Below are 15422 nucleotides of genomic sequence, written 5' to 3'. Positions count from 1 at the left end.
CACCTCAAAGGTCAGCTCGTCTGTGGCCTGGGCAATGTAGCGTTTGATAACGTGGGCCGCGGCGATGGCAGGAACATTGATGGAGGACTCCTCAGCTACCAGCATGCGGTTGCCCTTGTTATCAATCTGAGAGACAAAACACAGGTTGACGAAGTCTACAAAATACTTAACATTATGGAGTTCAGCATAGATATCATATAAATTACTAGAATGGAACATTTAATTGTGCATGAAGTCTAATTGAATAAACAAGTTGTCCTGTTGATCTGAGGAGTGAGTAAGAGAAACATGAGTAGCTCACCTCCATCCATGTCAGCACTGGTCCACAGTTGATCTTGTTATCAGCGATGGCTGAGAGATGGGACAGGTAGGCTGCCAACATCTTGGTTATTTCCTACGGAGAATAGAATCAGCAGCAATGAGTTAGGTTGAATGCAAAGCCAGGGGAGAGAATGTAATGCAACTATGGCTGTGTAAGTGTCCCTAATGGCACCCTATTCCCTATGTAGTCCACTAGTTTAGACCAGTTTCCTTTGCACAGGTCAAACATAGCGCACTACTTAGGGAATGGGGTGTCATTTGGGATACAGATGGTCTCAATCACAGCAGAGAGTAAAAAATATTCTCAGTTAGTCCTGTTGACTGACTCCTACCTCTACTGTGTCCTTCAGATAGTCAAAGCGAGGCAGCTCATTGAGTTTGGAGAAGCGTCGGTCATAGATACAAAGGTGGAGGTGTTTATCTAGCACACGGAAGTCTTCATAGGAGCGCTTCACCAACCAGCTCCGACTCTGAGACACAGAGACAAGAGTGAGCCTGAAATGAGACCAGACTGAGAAAAACATTGAAGGAATCTAGGACAAATATACTGTACACAAAGGCATCAGCCTGTCTCAAACCTCTCCTCCTGGACCCCCAGACATTCCATGTATTTGATCTAGTCCAGAGCTAGCACACCTGATTCCACTTGTTAACTAGTGGTCAAGCCTTTGACTACTTGAATCAGTTGTGCTAGTTCAGGGCTACAACAACATTTGTTAAATGTCTGGGGGTCCCTGAGGAAAGGGTTGAGAAGCACCGGATTATCTTACCCTCTTAGATATGAATATCATGCTTCAGTTAAATGTTCCAGATTTTTCTATGGGTCAGAAACTAGGGCCTAGCCCTCAAGCTCCATTATACCTGGCAGCAGATCTGAACCAGGTAGAGTGGCTCCTTGGAGTCCAGACAAGCCTTCTGCCCCTCAGTTTGCTCCTCTGCAAAGGACAGCTGCAGGGGAATGGGTACAGAGAGATTAAAATAGTGAGGGACACCACACTAAATAATGTAGGAGTTTAATACAGCAACCTCTTTCTGTAACGGAACTACTGTGAAAGTAGAACATATATCATGTCCGGTCACTTAGCCAACTCTCCAAACTATCAATAATGGACATTAAACCAAACTGGGTAATACTACCATGGTAGGGAAACATCTAGATAGTACATAATAAAAACAATCATGCTCTTAAAAAAAGAAAAAAAGAAGAGAGGCCCCTTAAATAAATGGGTTGTAGGAGGTCCTTTGGTCTTGAGAGTTGCTGACTTCACACTCAATAAGGAAATAACTATTGGGAGGTTAAGAAAGTGTGAATGTGCCCAAAATATAAGCAGTATATGAATAATGCATAAGCAATTGAAAACCCCTTCAGCGTTTGAGAGGCTATTGAAATGTACCAAAAATCCTTGTCAAATTCCCTCCATCCCTCCCATAGAACTCCATAACATCCTATACCAAGAGGAGATCAAAGCCCCAGGAATAGTTAGGGGAATAAATTGATATCAAATACAGGCAAAACTTCAAAGTGCTGCGAGGCAGGGGAGGTTTTGGTTATTTATAACTAATCTAGATACTCAACACAATATGACCTAGTTACCCATCATTGCTCAGTAACATGGAAACCACAGCGTATGGTAAATCATACACATAGCTATACAGAGAGGATTTAAAAAAAATAAGCATGAGTCAATGAGTGAATTAAACAATAACATTAACTATGGTCATGCGGATGGAAAGATGGACGGTTAGCATAAGACAACAAACATGAATCAATGATTACTAACAATATGTCAAGAGGATGTCTGGACAGAAAAACAGTCACATGGAGCAGAGACATTTAACACTGAAAACTAAACTGAGTAAATTTAGTGCATGTCTTACTTCTGTTTTGTTTAAGCTCTTTCCATCCCCTAACTCTTTTTACCAACGCATTTTAGCCAAGCAACTAATACTGACAACCTCATACGGCGGAGCACAAATCCCTAAATAGAAACATGCCTGCAGTCATTAACTATTAATACACACATCTGGACCCAGAGACAGAAATGAAGACAACCGCATACTGGTACCTGCCAGTGCAGGCTCTTAACTGGTCGTCAGCTATTAAGTCAGGTTACAACAGAGCTGGATGTCTCCCAGACAGCGTTCAACTGCAGTCCTGTGTCTCCAGATAGAAGTCACTGGGCTGAACCCGTAGCTGCCTACCACAGATGCTGGTTGCTTTCATCTGTCCCGGAGGTTAAATCCCCTTCAGCCTGTCCTTCGCCGCAAGGTGGAACCACAACATGTTTTCACTGTTCAATTAGACCACAAGAGCAGAGAATAGAAGTAGGGAAAGCATCCCGCTGTTTCTCTCTCCCTCTGTCCATCCCATCCCTTCCTTAATCTCCCTCCCGCTCTCCCTCTATCTTTCGTCATCCTCTCATGACAAAAGAGCTCTACAGTATATAGGCTAAACCAGAGCAGTTAGCACACGCCCATATGTAACCCTGAGAGGTGCAGGAGAACACAGACAACACAGGCATCTCAATTTCAAAATTGTGCTTCTGGAGAGAATGGAAGTAATCTTGGGCAGAATCAGCCCAGTACGCTGTATGTGTTTCAGAGGCTGCTGTCCTCATGTTGCCATTCTGAGCTTGACATCAGTTTATATTGCAGGCAATTATGACCATTGCGCAACAGGAGGAAAATCTTTGCGTTACTTCAATGCTCACATTAAAATCTTCCCGCCAGCCCGCCACTAGTTGATGCTGGGCAGATATCTTCAACTAAATCCGAGCCAAATCAATACAGACACGAATCTAGCATCAAACGAGCATTAAGCCAGAAAAAAATTAAAAATAAAAACAGCAGTAATCAAAATATAAAATTGTCTAAAGAACCCTGAATAATTATTTTGGCTTTCAAAAGTTTTATGTGCACATTAACCAATATTACAAAATGTAGTATTTTTTGTTAAACTCAGACCCATTGACGCAGACTTGAGCACTTGGACCAGGACTCGCCCACTAGGACTACTCAGACTGGAGACTTTACCATTGGTGATTCGGACTCGACCTTAGACATAAGGTCTCGTGACTCGACCTCAGGGGACTGGTGACTCGACTGAGACAAGAGGTTTAGTGACTCGACTACAAAACGGATAAGTAACGTTTTTTAAATTATTTTAATTAAAAACAAATCAGTAGCAAAAATAACTACTTTGCAAAGAGCAATTTCTCAAGCAAGAATTTTGCTAGGACTGTCGGAGTGGTCTGAGTGGGGAGGGAAAAACTGAAAACTGGCTGTTATTGGCAGAGGTTTGGAACTCCTTCTTATTGGTCTATTAACTAATTTACCGCATAGTGATATCACCATGGAAAGGCCCCACCAAAACAGGCAAATATTTCAGGCAGGTCTTTCAGGTCTTTTCAAACAGCTCTTACACTAAAAGGGAATAATAATTGTTTACAGTTTTACAGTATTATTCCAACCACAGAACGTGGAAATATATAAAAAACACTGAAAAAAATTACACACTTTTGACTGCACTGGGCATTGAAGAAAACATTTAAGCATGGGAAAGGGATACCTAGTCAGTTGTACAACTTAATTCATTCAACTGAAATGAGTCTTGCGCATTTAAATCCCCTCTGAAACAGAGAGGTGTGGAGGGCTGCCTTAAATCGACATCCACGTCCTTGGTGCCCGGGGAAGAGTGTTAACTGCCTCGATCAGGGGCAGAACATGTTTTTAACTTGTCAGCTCAGGGATTCGATCCAGTAAACCTTTTGGTTACTGGGTCAACGCTCCTACCCGCCAGGCTATCTGCCGGCCCCCAGGCTACCTGTGTGTATGTACAGTGCATTCGGAAAGTATTCAGACCCCTTGATCTTTTCCACATTTTGTTACGTTACAGACTTATTCTTATCCCTCATTAAATCTACACCCAATAACTCATAATGACAAAGTAAAAACAGCTATTTAGAACCTTTCGAACAACTTAAAATAGCATTTACATAAGTATTGAGACCCTTTACTCAGTTCTAAGTTGCTGCCAAAGGTGCTTCGATTACAGCCTTGAGTTGTCTTGGATATGACACTACAAGCTTGGCTATACCTGTATTTGGGGAGTATCTCCCATTCTTCTCTGCAGATCCTCTCAAGCCCTGTCAGGTTGGATGGGGAGCATCGATGCACAGCTATTTTCAGGTCTCTCCAGAGATGTTTGATCGGGTTCAAGTCCGGGCTCTGGCTGGGCCACTCAAGGACATTCAGAGACTTGTCCCGAAGCCACTCCTGAGCTGTCTTGTCTGTGTGCTTCTGGTTGTTGTCCTGCTGGAAGGTGAACCTTTGCCCCAGTCTGAGATCCTGAGCAGGTTTCCATCAAGGATCTCTTTTTGCTCCGTTCACCTTTCCCTGACGCTAAAAACATCCCCGCAGCATGTTGCCACCACCATGCTTCACCGTGGTGCAAACGTTTCCTCCAGATGTGACACTTGGCATTCAGGCCAAAGAGCTCAATCTTGGTTTCATCATACCAGAAGATCTTGTTTCTCATGGTCTGAGAGTATTTTAGGTGCCTTTTGGAAAACTCCAAGCAGGCTGTCATGTGCCTTTTACTGAGGAGTGGCTTCTGTCTGGCCACTCGACCATAAAAGGCATGATTGGTGGAGTGCTGCAGAGATGGGAGAACCTTCCAGAAGGACAACCATCTCCACAGAGGAACTCTGGAGCTTTGTCAGAGTGACCATCAGGTTCTTGGTCAGCTCCCTGACCAGCTCCCTCCTCTGATTGCTCAGTTTGGCCGGGCGGCAAGCTCTAGGAAGAGTCTTGGTGGTTCCAAACATCTTCCAATTAAGGATGGAGGATACTGTGTTATTGGGGACCTTCAATGATGCAGGATTTTTTTGGTACCCTTCCCCAAATCTGTGCCTCGAAACAATCCTGTCTCGGAGCTCTACGGACAATTCCTTCGACCTCGTGACTTGGTTTTTGCTCTGACATGAACAGTCACTATGGGACCTTATATATACACACACACACACACACACACACACACACACACAGGTGTGTGCCTTTCCAAATCATGACCAAACTTTTGTATTTACCACAGGTGGACACCAACAAAGTCGTAGAAACATCAAGGATGAACAATGGAACTAGGATTCAACTTAGCTAAATTTCAAGTCTCATAGCAAAGGGTCTGAATACTTACGTAAATGTTTTTTTTTGCAAACATTTCTAACACCCTGTTTTCACTTTGTCATAGAGTACTGTATGTAGATTGATGAGAAAGATACGGTTGAAGTTGGAAGTTTACATACACCTTAGCTAAATACATTTAAACTCAGTTTTTCAAAATTCCTGACATTTAATCCTAGCAAAAAATTCCTGTTTTAGGATCACCGCTTTATTTCAAGAATGTGAAATGTCAGAATAATAGGAGAGAGAATTCAGATTTGATTTCTTTCATCACATTCCCAGTGGCTCAGAAGTTTACATACACTCAATTAGTATTTGATAGCATTGCCTTTCAATCGTTTAACTTGGGTCAAAAGTTTTGGGTAGCCTTCCACAATAAGTTGGGTGAATTTTGGCCCATCCCTCCTGACAAGAGCTGGTGTAACTGAGTCAGGTTTGTAGGCCTCCTTGCTCGCACACACATTTTCAGTTCTGCCCACACATTTTCTATAGGATTGAGGTCAGGGCTTTGTGAAGGCAACTCCAATACCTTGACTTTGTTATCCTTAAGCCATTTTGTCACAACTATGGAAGGATGCTTGGGGTCATTGTCCATTTGGAAGATCCATTTGTGACCAAGCTTTTACTTCCTGACTGAGATGTTGCTTCAATATATCCACATATTTTCCCTCCTCATGGTGCCATCTATTTTGTGAAGTGCACCAGTCCCTCCTGCAGCAAAGCACCCCGACAACTTGATGTGGCCCCCCGTGCTTCATGATTGGGATGGTGTTCTTCGGCTTGTAAGCCTCCCCTTTTTCCTCCAAACATAACGATAGTCATTATGGCCAAACAGTTCTATTTTTGTTTCATCAGACCAGAGGACATTTCTCCAAAAAGTCTTTGTCCCCATGTGCAGTTGCAAACCATAGTCTACCTTTTTTTATGGTAGTTTAGAGCAGTGGCTTCTTCCTTGCTCAGTGGCCTTTCAGGTTACATCGATATAGGACTTGTTTTACTATGGATATAGATACTTTTGTACCCGTTTCGTCCATCTTCACAAGGTCCTTTGCTGTTGTTCTTGGATTGAGTGGCACTTTTCGCACCAAAGTGCATTCGTCTGTAGGAGACAGAACGCGTCTTCTTCCTGAGCGGTATGACGGCTGCATGGTCCCATGGTGTTTATACTTGCGTACTATTGTTTGTACAGATGAACGTGGTACCTTCAGGCATTTGGAAATTGCTCCCAAGGATGAACAAGTCTTGTGGAGGTGTACAATTTATTTGAGGCACTGAGTTTGAAGGTAGGCCTTGAAATACATCCACATGTACACCTCCAATTGACTCAAATTATGTCAATTAGCCTATCAGAAGCTTCTAAAGCCATGACATCATTTTCTGGAATTTTCCAAGCTGTTTAAAGGCACAGTCAACTTAGTGTATGTAAGCTTCTGACCCACTGGAATTTTGAAACAGTGAATAAGTGAAATAATCTGTCTGTAAACAATTGTTGGAAAAATTACTTGTGCCATGAACAAAGTAGATGTCCTAATCGACCGGCCAAAACAATAGTTTGTTAACAAGAAATGCGTGAAGTGGTTGAAAAACAAGTTAATGACTAACATAAATGTATGTAAACTTCCGACTTCAACTGTATATATTTCTTATCCATTTTAGAATAAGGCTGTAACATAAAATGTGGAGAAAGTCAAGGGGTCTGAATACTTTCCGGATGCACTGTGTGTATGTTTGGTCTGTACTATAAGTGTCAGAGTGAGGCATGCTGGTCTCTCCCTAGAGTGATATTTCTCTCTTAGCACATCTCATCTCCCCCTGTAGGAAGACCAAGGTCACAGACAGATTTCTGTTCAGCAGCTATGCCCCAGTCACACAGCTAATGTATCACAGCTGCCACAGCTACAGTAGGTCAGCTATTAGATAGCTGCAAATTACTGTGCTAGAGCTCCTATCAGCTCACACACGTCCCTTAGCATACATGTAATAGCTTGCTGGTCATGTTATGTTATACCACACTGCGAACATAGCGGTTCACTGAGACTCTCTCAACAGTAAAAGCAAAGATGGTTTAGTATGATGACATGTAGAAACTGCTTCCCCAATAGAAATCCCAGATCACGCTTGTTGGCAATGTCATGGCAACTGTAACGTAGACGCTGGGAGTCGAGAAGCAGGTGGTAAGTTTAATATAACAAAGAACATGGAACAATGCAAGGTGCACGTAATGATGGTTGCCAGGACTGGTCGTTAGTAATCCGGCTCCAGCTGCAGGACGACGCAGGCACAGAGGGACGGCCCAGAGGATGATTAGCAGGCCAGACGGCGAAGATGGAAATCCCAGATTATGTTGGGATCCAGAATGTCCTCCACCATAACCCAACACCGCTCCTCTGGGCCATACCCCTCCCAGTTCACTAGTTGCTGGAACCGACCCCAACGACTTCGGGAGTCGAGTAGGGATCTGACGGCATAGGCGGGACCGTCCTCAACGTCCAGGAGGGGGGCCGAGGCGTGCCGTGGGGGCCGGCATCAGCCAAGGGACCAGGAACCACCAGCACTGCGGTGGTGGTCTGCCTGCTCCATCTGACGGTGGACAGTGCGCTGGAGTCTCAGATGAGTCTCGCTCCACACTTCTTCTGCGGGGCTGAACCAATTATTCACTGCAGAAGTTTTGATCTAGCCCGAGGTCCACGGAGCCAGGGTACGCTGAAAACCCAGAACACACTGGAACGAACGGAGTCAGCCCGGTGGAGGAGTGACTTAACGAATTCTGGGCCCACTCTCCCTGCCGGTCCTGGCGGTAAGTCCTCAGGAATTTCCCCAGCTCCTGGTTCACCCTCTCCACCTGCCCGTTACACTGAGGGCTATACCTGGAAGTGGAGGCTGACCGTGACCCCGAGCTTCTCCATAAAGGCTCTCCATACTCGTGATGTGAATTGGGGGCCACAGTCGGAAATGATGTCCTCCGGAAGGCCATAATGCCGGAACACCTGATGGAATGCTGCCTCAGCGACCTAGAGAGCAGTAGGAAGACCAGAATGGATGAAGGGGATGAAACAACATGATTTGGAAAATCTATCCACAACCACACAAGATGGCGCTGACAGAGATGGCCGCAACGCTTCAGGTCTTTAGAAAAATATGTACTGTTGTTTTTTTATGTATTATTTCTTACATTGTTAGCCCAGAAAATCTCAAGTGTTATGACATTCAGCCGGGAAAAATTATTGGATATAAAAGCGATGTCAACTTACCAACATTACGATCAGGAATACGTCTTACCCGAAGCGGATCCTTTGTTCGGACCTCCGTCCTGGACATGGGATCTTATCCCAAAGGCCGACCCAAAACAACGCGGTCGGCGCAGGAGAGGCAGACGGAGCGGCCTACTGGTCAGACTCAGAAGGCGAGCACACCATCCACCGCTTCTGAGCATATTACTCGCCAACGTCCAATCTCTAGATAACAAGGTGGATGAAATTAGGGCACAAGTTGCCTTCCAGAGAGACATCAGAGATTGTAACATTCTCTGATTCACGAAAACATGGCTCACTCAGGATATGTTGTCAGAGTCGGTACAGCCACACGGTTTCTTCACGCATCGCACTGACAGAAACAAACTGGTAAGAAGGGCGGGGGTGTATGACTTATGATTAACGACTCATGGTGTAATCACAACAACATACAGGAACTCATGTCCTTTTGCCCTATCCCATCTGGACAAGAGGAATACCTATGTAAGAATGCTGTTCATTGACGACAGCTCAGCATTTAACACCATAGTACCCTCCAAACCCGTCATTAAGCTCGATACCCTGGGTCTTGACCCCGCCCTGTGCAACTGGGTCCTGATTTTGACGGGCCGTCCCCAGGTGGTGAAGGTAGGAAATAACATCTCCACCCTACTGATCCTCAACACTGGGGCCCCACAAGAGTGCGTTTTCAGCCCTCTCCTGTACTCCCTGTTCACCCATGACTGCGTGGCCATGCTCGCTTCCAACTCAATCATCAAGTTTGCAGACAACACTGCAGTGGTAGGCCTGATTAACAACAACGATGAGAGCCTACAGGGAGGAGGTGAGAGCCCTTGGAGTGTGGTGTCAGGAAAATAACCTCTCACTCAACGTCAACAAAACAAAGGAGATGATCATGGACTTCAGGAAACAGCAGAACCCTAAAATTTTATTTGAAATCAATGGATAGATGAGACCAAGAACGCTGAGGCACGGGAAGGAGTTTCCCTGCAGGAGCATGCCGGGGGGGGGGGGGGGGATTTGGTTTGAGCACATATGGAACTGGATTTGACGCGCCAAGGTAGCCACCAATACTTCTCAGAAATAGATTGAGTAGTGTGATAAATACCTGGATGTTCAGCGACAAAAGCTGTGTGCGCTCAGGTCGGCAGCCGATACCATATCCCTGTGGGAACATAGATGGGCTCAGGAGGACAGGTAGTGGGTGCGGGCTCACTCTCCAGAGCCTGGTGAATGTCCACATCTATGTCCCAGATCACGGGGGCTACGACTCAAGAGGAAGGGATTATGGGTGCATTCTGGACAGGACCCTCTCCCAAATTGTAAAGACAGGACAGGGCATTGGCGTTCTTTAAACCTGGGCGATAGGTCAGTGTGGAGTCAAATCTCGTAAAGAAAAGGGCCCACCTTGCTTGTCGCGGATACAGCCTCCTCGCTGTCTGTATGCACTCCAGGTTCTGATGGTCGGTGAGGATGATGAAGGGGTCCTTCTCGCCCTCCAACCAGTGTCTAATGCCAACTTCACCACCAGGAGCTTTCGATCGCCAATGTCGTAATTCCTCTCTGAAGGGGACAGTTTCATTAAGAGTAAAATTTTTGTAGATGACCTTGTCGTTGAGACAGGACAACCCCCACGCCCACCTATGAAGTGTCCACCTCCACCACATAGGGTATTGTGGGATCTGGTCGTTGGAGCAATGGGGCAGAGGTGAAACGTCCCTTCAGTAGGCGGAAGGCCTCGTCAGCTGCTGGACTCCACACCAACCTACGGGGACCACAATTGAGGTGAGAGGAGTGGCAATGGAGCTAAAGTTCCTGATGAAACGGCAGTAGAAGTTGGCAAACCGCAAAAACCATTGTAACCCCTTTATGGTGGTTGGGACTGGGCATGACCTCACAGCATCTACCTTCTTGACGTCCATCTTCACTCCGTGCGGGCTGATTTGGTAACCTAGAAAGGAGACAGCCTCCCGATGAAACTGGCACTTCTCATCCTTGACAAGCAAACAGTTGGTTAGCCAGGAGGCGTTCCAGGACTACTTGGATGTGAGCGATGTGATCCTCCAAGGTAGTCGGAGTAGACCTGAATGTTATCAATACACAACAACCTGGCCTCCGAACATGTCCGGGAACACCTCGTTGACGAATGCCTAGAACACCGACAGAGAATTGTCTAAGTCAATTGGCATCACAAAGTACTCGTAGTGACTAGACATCGTGCTAAAAGCTACCTTCCATTCATCCCCCTCCCGGATGTGGATGAGATTGTATGCACTCCACAGGACCAATTTGGTAAAGAACCAGGCCCCGTGGAGCTGTTCGATGGCTGCCGGCACCAACGGGAGGGTAACGGTACTTGGTGGTGATCTCACTCACTCCTCTGTAATCAATACATGGACGTAACCCTGCATCCTTCTTGGCCACGAAGAAGAAGCCTGCAGACGCAGGAGAAGTGGACGTGCGGATGAAACCTTGTTGAGCGCCTCATGGATGTACTCCTCGAATGCCTTGGTTTCAGCCACTGACAGAGGGTAAAGGCATCTACAAAGGGGCACAGAGCCTGCAAGCAGGTCGATGGCACAGTCCCAGGGGCGATGAGGAGGGGGACCGGTGACGTGGGTTTTGGAAAATATCTCCCGCAGGTCCTGGTATACCTCCGGGATGTTGGGCTGAAGGACAACCACATCACACTCAACCAATGTGCAACCACAGGGGACAGGAAAGCAGGTCCTCCAGCTCTCTTTCCTCTCGCCTCTATCTCTTTGCCCTTTCCACCACAGTGTACCAGCCAGGGAGGGAGAGAGAGAAGCGATGAGTGACGACGCTCCCGAAGTAGGTTATCCAGAAGGATGGCCATCTCGATGAGTGAGTCCAAGGAGAGGTTGTCGTCTCGACAGGTCAGTCCCGTCTGGACCTTCTCTCACAGTACTCTTCTGAATAGCGTATGAAGGCCCGGCTCATTCCATCCGCTGGATGCTGCTACTGTCTGGAAGGTGAGCGCGTACTCAGCAGCAGTCTGGTCCTCCTGCCATAGTTGGAGTAGGCGCTCACTCCCCTCTCTGTACTCCGGTGGATGATCGAAGATAACACTGAACAGATCCATGAACCCCTCATACGAATCCAGACGGCCGTGGCCCATTCCAACGCCCGCCCAGTCAGCAGAGAAATAACCTTGGCAACCATGGACTTCTCGATGGTGTGGGCTCTCATCTGGTGCGAAATAGAGGGAGCACTGTAGTAGGATGCCACGGCATTTAGATGGGGTGCCGTCATATTAGCCGGGAAGGACAAACAGGCGTCGCTGACCTAGGCGGGTTACTGAATGGGCTGGTGTGATGGCTCGACTGATGGTAGAGTATCCTCCGCTAGTTGAAGGCAACACTTCTCGGGTATGTTCAAGACGTTGAACACGGCAAAGAACCTCTTCCATAGCCGTCCCCAGTTGCACCAGCTGGTCGTGGTGTTGACAAAGTAGGTATCCCTGCTCGTGAACCGTCTAGGAGATGTATTCTGTAAAGTAGACGCTGGGAGTTGAGAAGCAGGTGGTAAATTTAATACACCAAAAAAAAGTTACAATATAGGAGTATCATACTGACATGAAACACAAATAATAATGCCTGGGGAAAGAACCTAAGGGAGTGCCAGATAAAGGGGAGGTAATGAGTGAGGTAATGGAGTCCAGGTGTGCCTCATGATGAAGCGCAGGTGAGCGTAATGATTGATGCCAGGACCGGTGGTTAGTAAACCGGCGACGCCGGAGGGGAGTGGTTGGAGTGGACGTGACCACGAGGTTGGCTAGCTAAACTCATGCGCATAAATATGTAAATCAGGTCTAACAGTCATCTCGGGCTGAACTGCGCATGTGCATGCATTCAAATAAAAAGACACATAAAAAAAAAGACGTTTTTTTACAAAAATGAAAACGTGTTAGTATGTCACTTTCACTAGGTTGGAGTAATAACATGTTCAGCTACTAAGATTCTGGCTCAAATCTAGGTTGTGCCTTTAGATTGTGAAAAAATGACCAACTTCGGAGTAATTTTTTACTTTTCTAACTCCAAACCCCGGTCTGGTCTGCTGTGTCTGCTTCCTATTTCTTCCCGTAAGTCTCGCAATGCTGGGCCTCTGGGTTTAGAAACTGTGGTAAAAGCATCAGTGTGCGAATGAGTAGATGACTACTGCTCTCTGCTAGCAAGCCAACAAAATTACATAGGAATTATGCAGGCAATAAACAGCCACTTTCACAAATGAGTGAGTAACCACTTCCGCTTGACTGATTCTAATTATCACCACAGGCACAAAAAACAAAAAACAAAAAAACCCTCAACCATCTGAAATGTGTGCTGACTGTAATGGCGATGAAACTTCAATTAAAGTGTCAGCAAAAATGACCCTTAGGGCCACCCTAAAATTACCACCTGATGAGGCTATGGGATGATATCACAGGTGCAAGCTAAGCAAACAAAGCAACATCTTAAACAATTAAATGTTCTCTTACATTCTCCAGTGATGCACATAACTCCTCTCTCCTGCCACCTCCTGGATGTTGAAAGCTGCCACAGTTCACGCTCTGTACTACAGTAGTTCTGACTGGCTGTGGATGCTCCCACAGTAACGCTGTCTGCCCAGAAAACCCCTATTTCTCTGGTTGATATCATCACTTTAATCCAACTAGTACTGAGGATTACAGGTTTATCCTGAGCTGAGCGGATCAGAGAGGAATGAATGCTACTTAGTGGATTAACACACACATGGATTCCATGTTGCTGACTGCTGTATCACTTATTCAATTGTATTTACAAATTAAAGGGATACTTCGGGATTTTGGCAATGAGGCCCTTTATCTACTTCCCCAGGGTCAGATGAATTAGTGGATACCATTTTTATGTCACTGTGTCCAGCATGAAGGAAGTTAGCTTTATTTTTGCAAGCCAATGCTTACTAGCGTTAGTGCAATGACTGGAAGTCTATGGGTATCTGCAAGCATGCCAAAATTCCAACGCATCCCTTTAAAGTACATAATGAATGAGAATTTAAATTCCATCTGTACTTTTTCCAAATATGGGAAATTGGAATGGGGGGTGGGGCAGGATGACCTAAAATAATTAGAACAAACTGCTGATGCAATGGCTTGGTTCCATTAAGGAAATTAGGTATTTTGTAGAACAATTCACCATGATGTCCACTGAGCCAAGGACACAATTACCAAACTACCAGCAACAAATGACTTCTGTTCTCCATTGAATGTATGAGTGTTCAGTTCTGGGCCAGGTCTCACCTGCACAGTGCCAAAGTCAACGGTCTCATAGTGGAAGTGGGCACACTCAGCCAGCCTGGGAAAATGACCTCTGGGGAATGTCAGCCTGTAATACAGCAGCATCACCTCATCAGTATTCTACTGGCTGATACACTGAGGTGCAGAGAGAGCGAAAGAGAGAGAGAGAAAGAAGGAGCAGAGAGAGAAAGAAGGAGCAGAGAGAGAAAGAAGGAGCAGAGAGAGAAAGAAGGAGCAGAGAGAGAAAGAAGGAGCAGAGAGAGAAAGAAGGAGCAGAGAGAGAAAGAAGGAGCAGAGAGAGAAAGAAGGAGCAGAGAGAGAAAGAAAGAGCAGAGAGAGAAAGAAAGAGCAGAGAGAGAAAGAAAGAGCAGAGAGAGAAAGAAGGAGCAGAGAGAGAAAGAAGGAGCAGAGAGAGAAAGAAGGAGCAGAGAGAGAAAGAAGAAAGAGGAAAGAAGGAGAAGGAGAAAGAACAAAGAAAGAGCAAAGACAAAAAGAGCAAAGAAAGAGCGAGTGAGAAGGAGAGAAAGAGAGAAAGTAGAGAAGGAAAGGAGAAAAGAGAAAAAGAGCAAAGAAATAGCGCAAGAGAAGAGAAGAGAAAGAGCGGAGAAAAAGAGCGGAGAAAAAGAGCGGAGAAAAAGAGTGGAGGAAGAGCAAAAAAGGAGAGAGAAGGAAAGAAGAAAGAGAAAGGAAATAACAGAGAAAGAGGGGAGGAGAGAAAAGAGCAGAGAAAGAGGAGAGAAGGAGCGAGAGAGGAGAAAGGAGAGAGAAAGAGAGGAGAGAAAGAGGAGAGAAAGGAGAGAGAGAAAGAGAGGAGAGAAAAGAGAGAGAAAGAGAGGAGAGAAAGGAGAGAGAGAAAGAAGAGAGAGAAAGAGAGGAGAGAAAAGAGAGAGAAAGAGAGGAGAGAAAGGAGAGAGAGAAAGAAGAGAGAGAAAGAGAGGAGAGAAAAGAGAGAGAAAGAGAGGAGAGAAAGGAGAGAGAGAAAGAAGAGAGAGAAAGAGAGGAGAGAAAGGAGAGAGAGAAAGAGAAAGAGAGGAGAGAAAGAGAGGAGAAAAAGAAGAGAGCAGAGAAAGAAGAGAAGGGGGATAGTAGTGTGAAAGAGAGAGAGGATAGAGAGTGCGATAGCAAGTTGACCAGTCGGTCTCGGCCCGGCCCATCAATTTACTGCACTTTATTTTACTGCCCTGGTTTAGAGGCCCATTTTACAGCCCATAATAGCCTGTTTCCGTGGGGACAGGAGCACCTACTTCTTCACGTTTTTGACCTTCATGCTGGCTGTGCTGATGCAGGAACGCAGGGTGGGCTCAGGCTCGACAGGAAGCTCTGTGAGCTCATCATTCCGTACCTGCCAATCAACACACAATACTCAATATCTGCCAATTAACACACACGATACT

General features: G+C 45.8%; 1 protein-coding gene across 6 annotated transcripts in view; it reads right to left on the bottom strand.

Moving 5' to 3' along the window:
- LOC109909153 (rho GTPase-activating protein 32) overlaps positions 1-15422 on the bottom strand; it is a 45719-nt gene that overhangs the window by 10164 nt on the left and 20133 nt on the right. For 5 of the 6 annotated variants that reach the window (XM_031795833.1, XM_020508112.2, XM_031795828.1 and 2 more), the window contains exons 4-9: positions 15273-15370; positions 14032-14116; positions 1183-1269; positions 654-791; positions 302-394; positions 4-126 (exon numbers count right to left, since the gene is read on the bottom strand). In XM_031795833.1, the coding sequence (XP_031651693.1) occupies positions 4-126; positions 302-394; positions 654-791; positions 1183-1269; positions 14032-14116; positions 15273-15370 (624 nt within the window). Of the gene's footprint in view, positions 1-3; positions 127-301; positions 395-653; positions 792-1182; positions 1270-2387; positions 2409-14031; positions 14117-15272; positions 15371-15422 lie in introns of those variants that run through there. The other variant, XM_031795831.1, reaches the window with a different exon arrangement.

The sequence above is a fragment of the Oncorhynchus kisutch genome, linkage group LG18 (genome assembly GCF_002021735.2).
Source record: "Oncorhynchus kisutch isolate 150728-3 linkage group LG18, Okis_V2, whole genome shotgun sequence".
NCBI classification, from domain to species: domain Eukaryota; kingdom Metazoa; phylum Chordata; class Actinopteri; order Salmoniformes; family Salmonidae; genus Oncorhynchus; species Oncorhynchus kisutch.
This window is presented reverse-complemented; position numbering and strand designations above follow the sequence as displayed.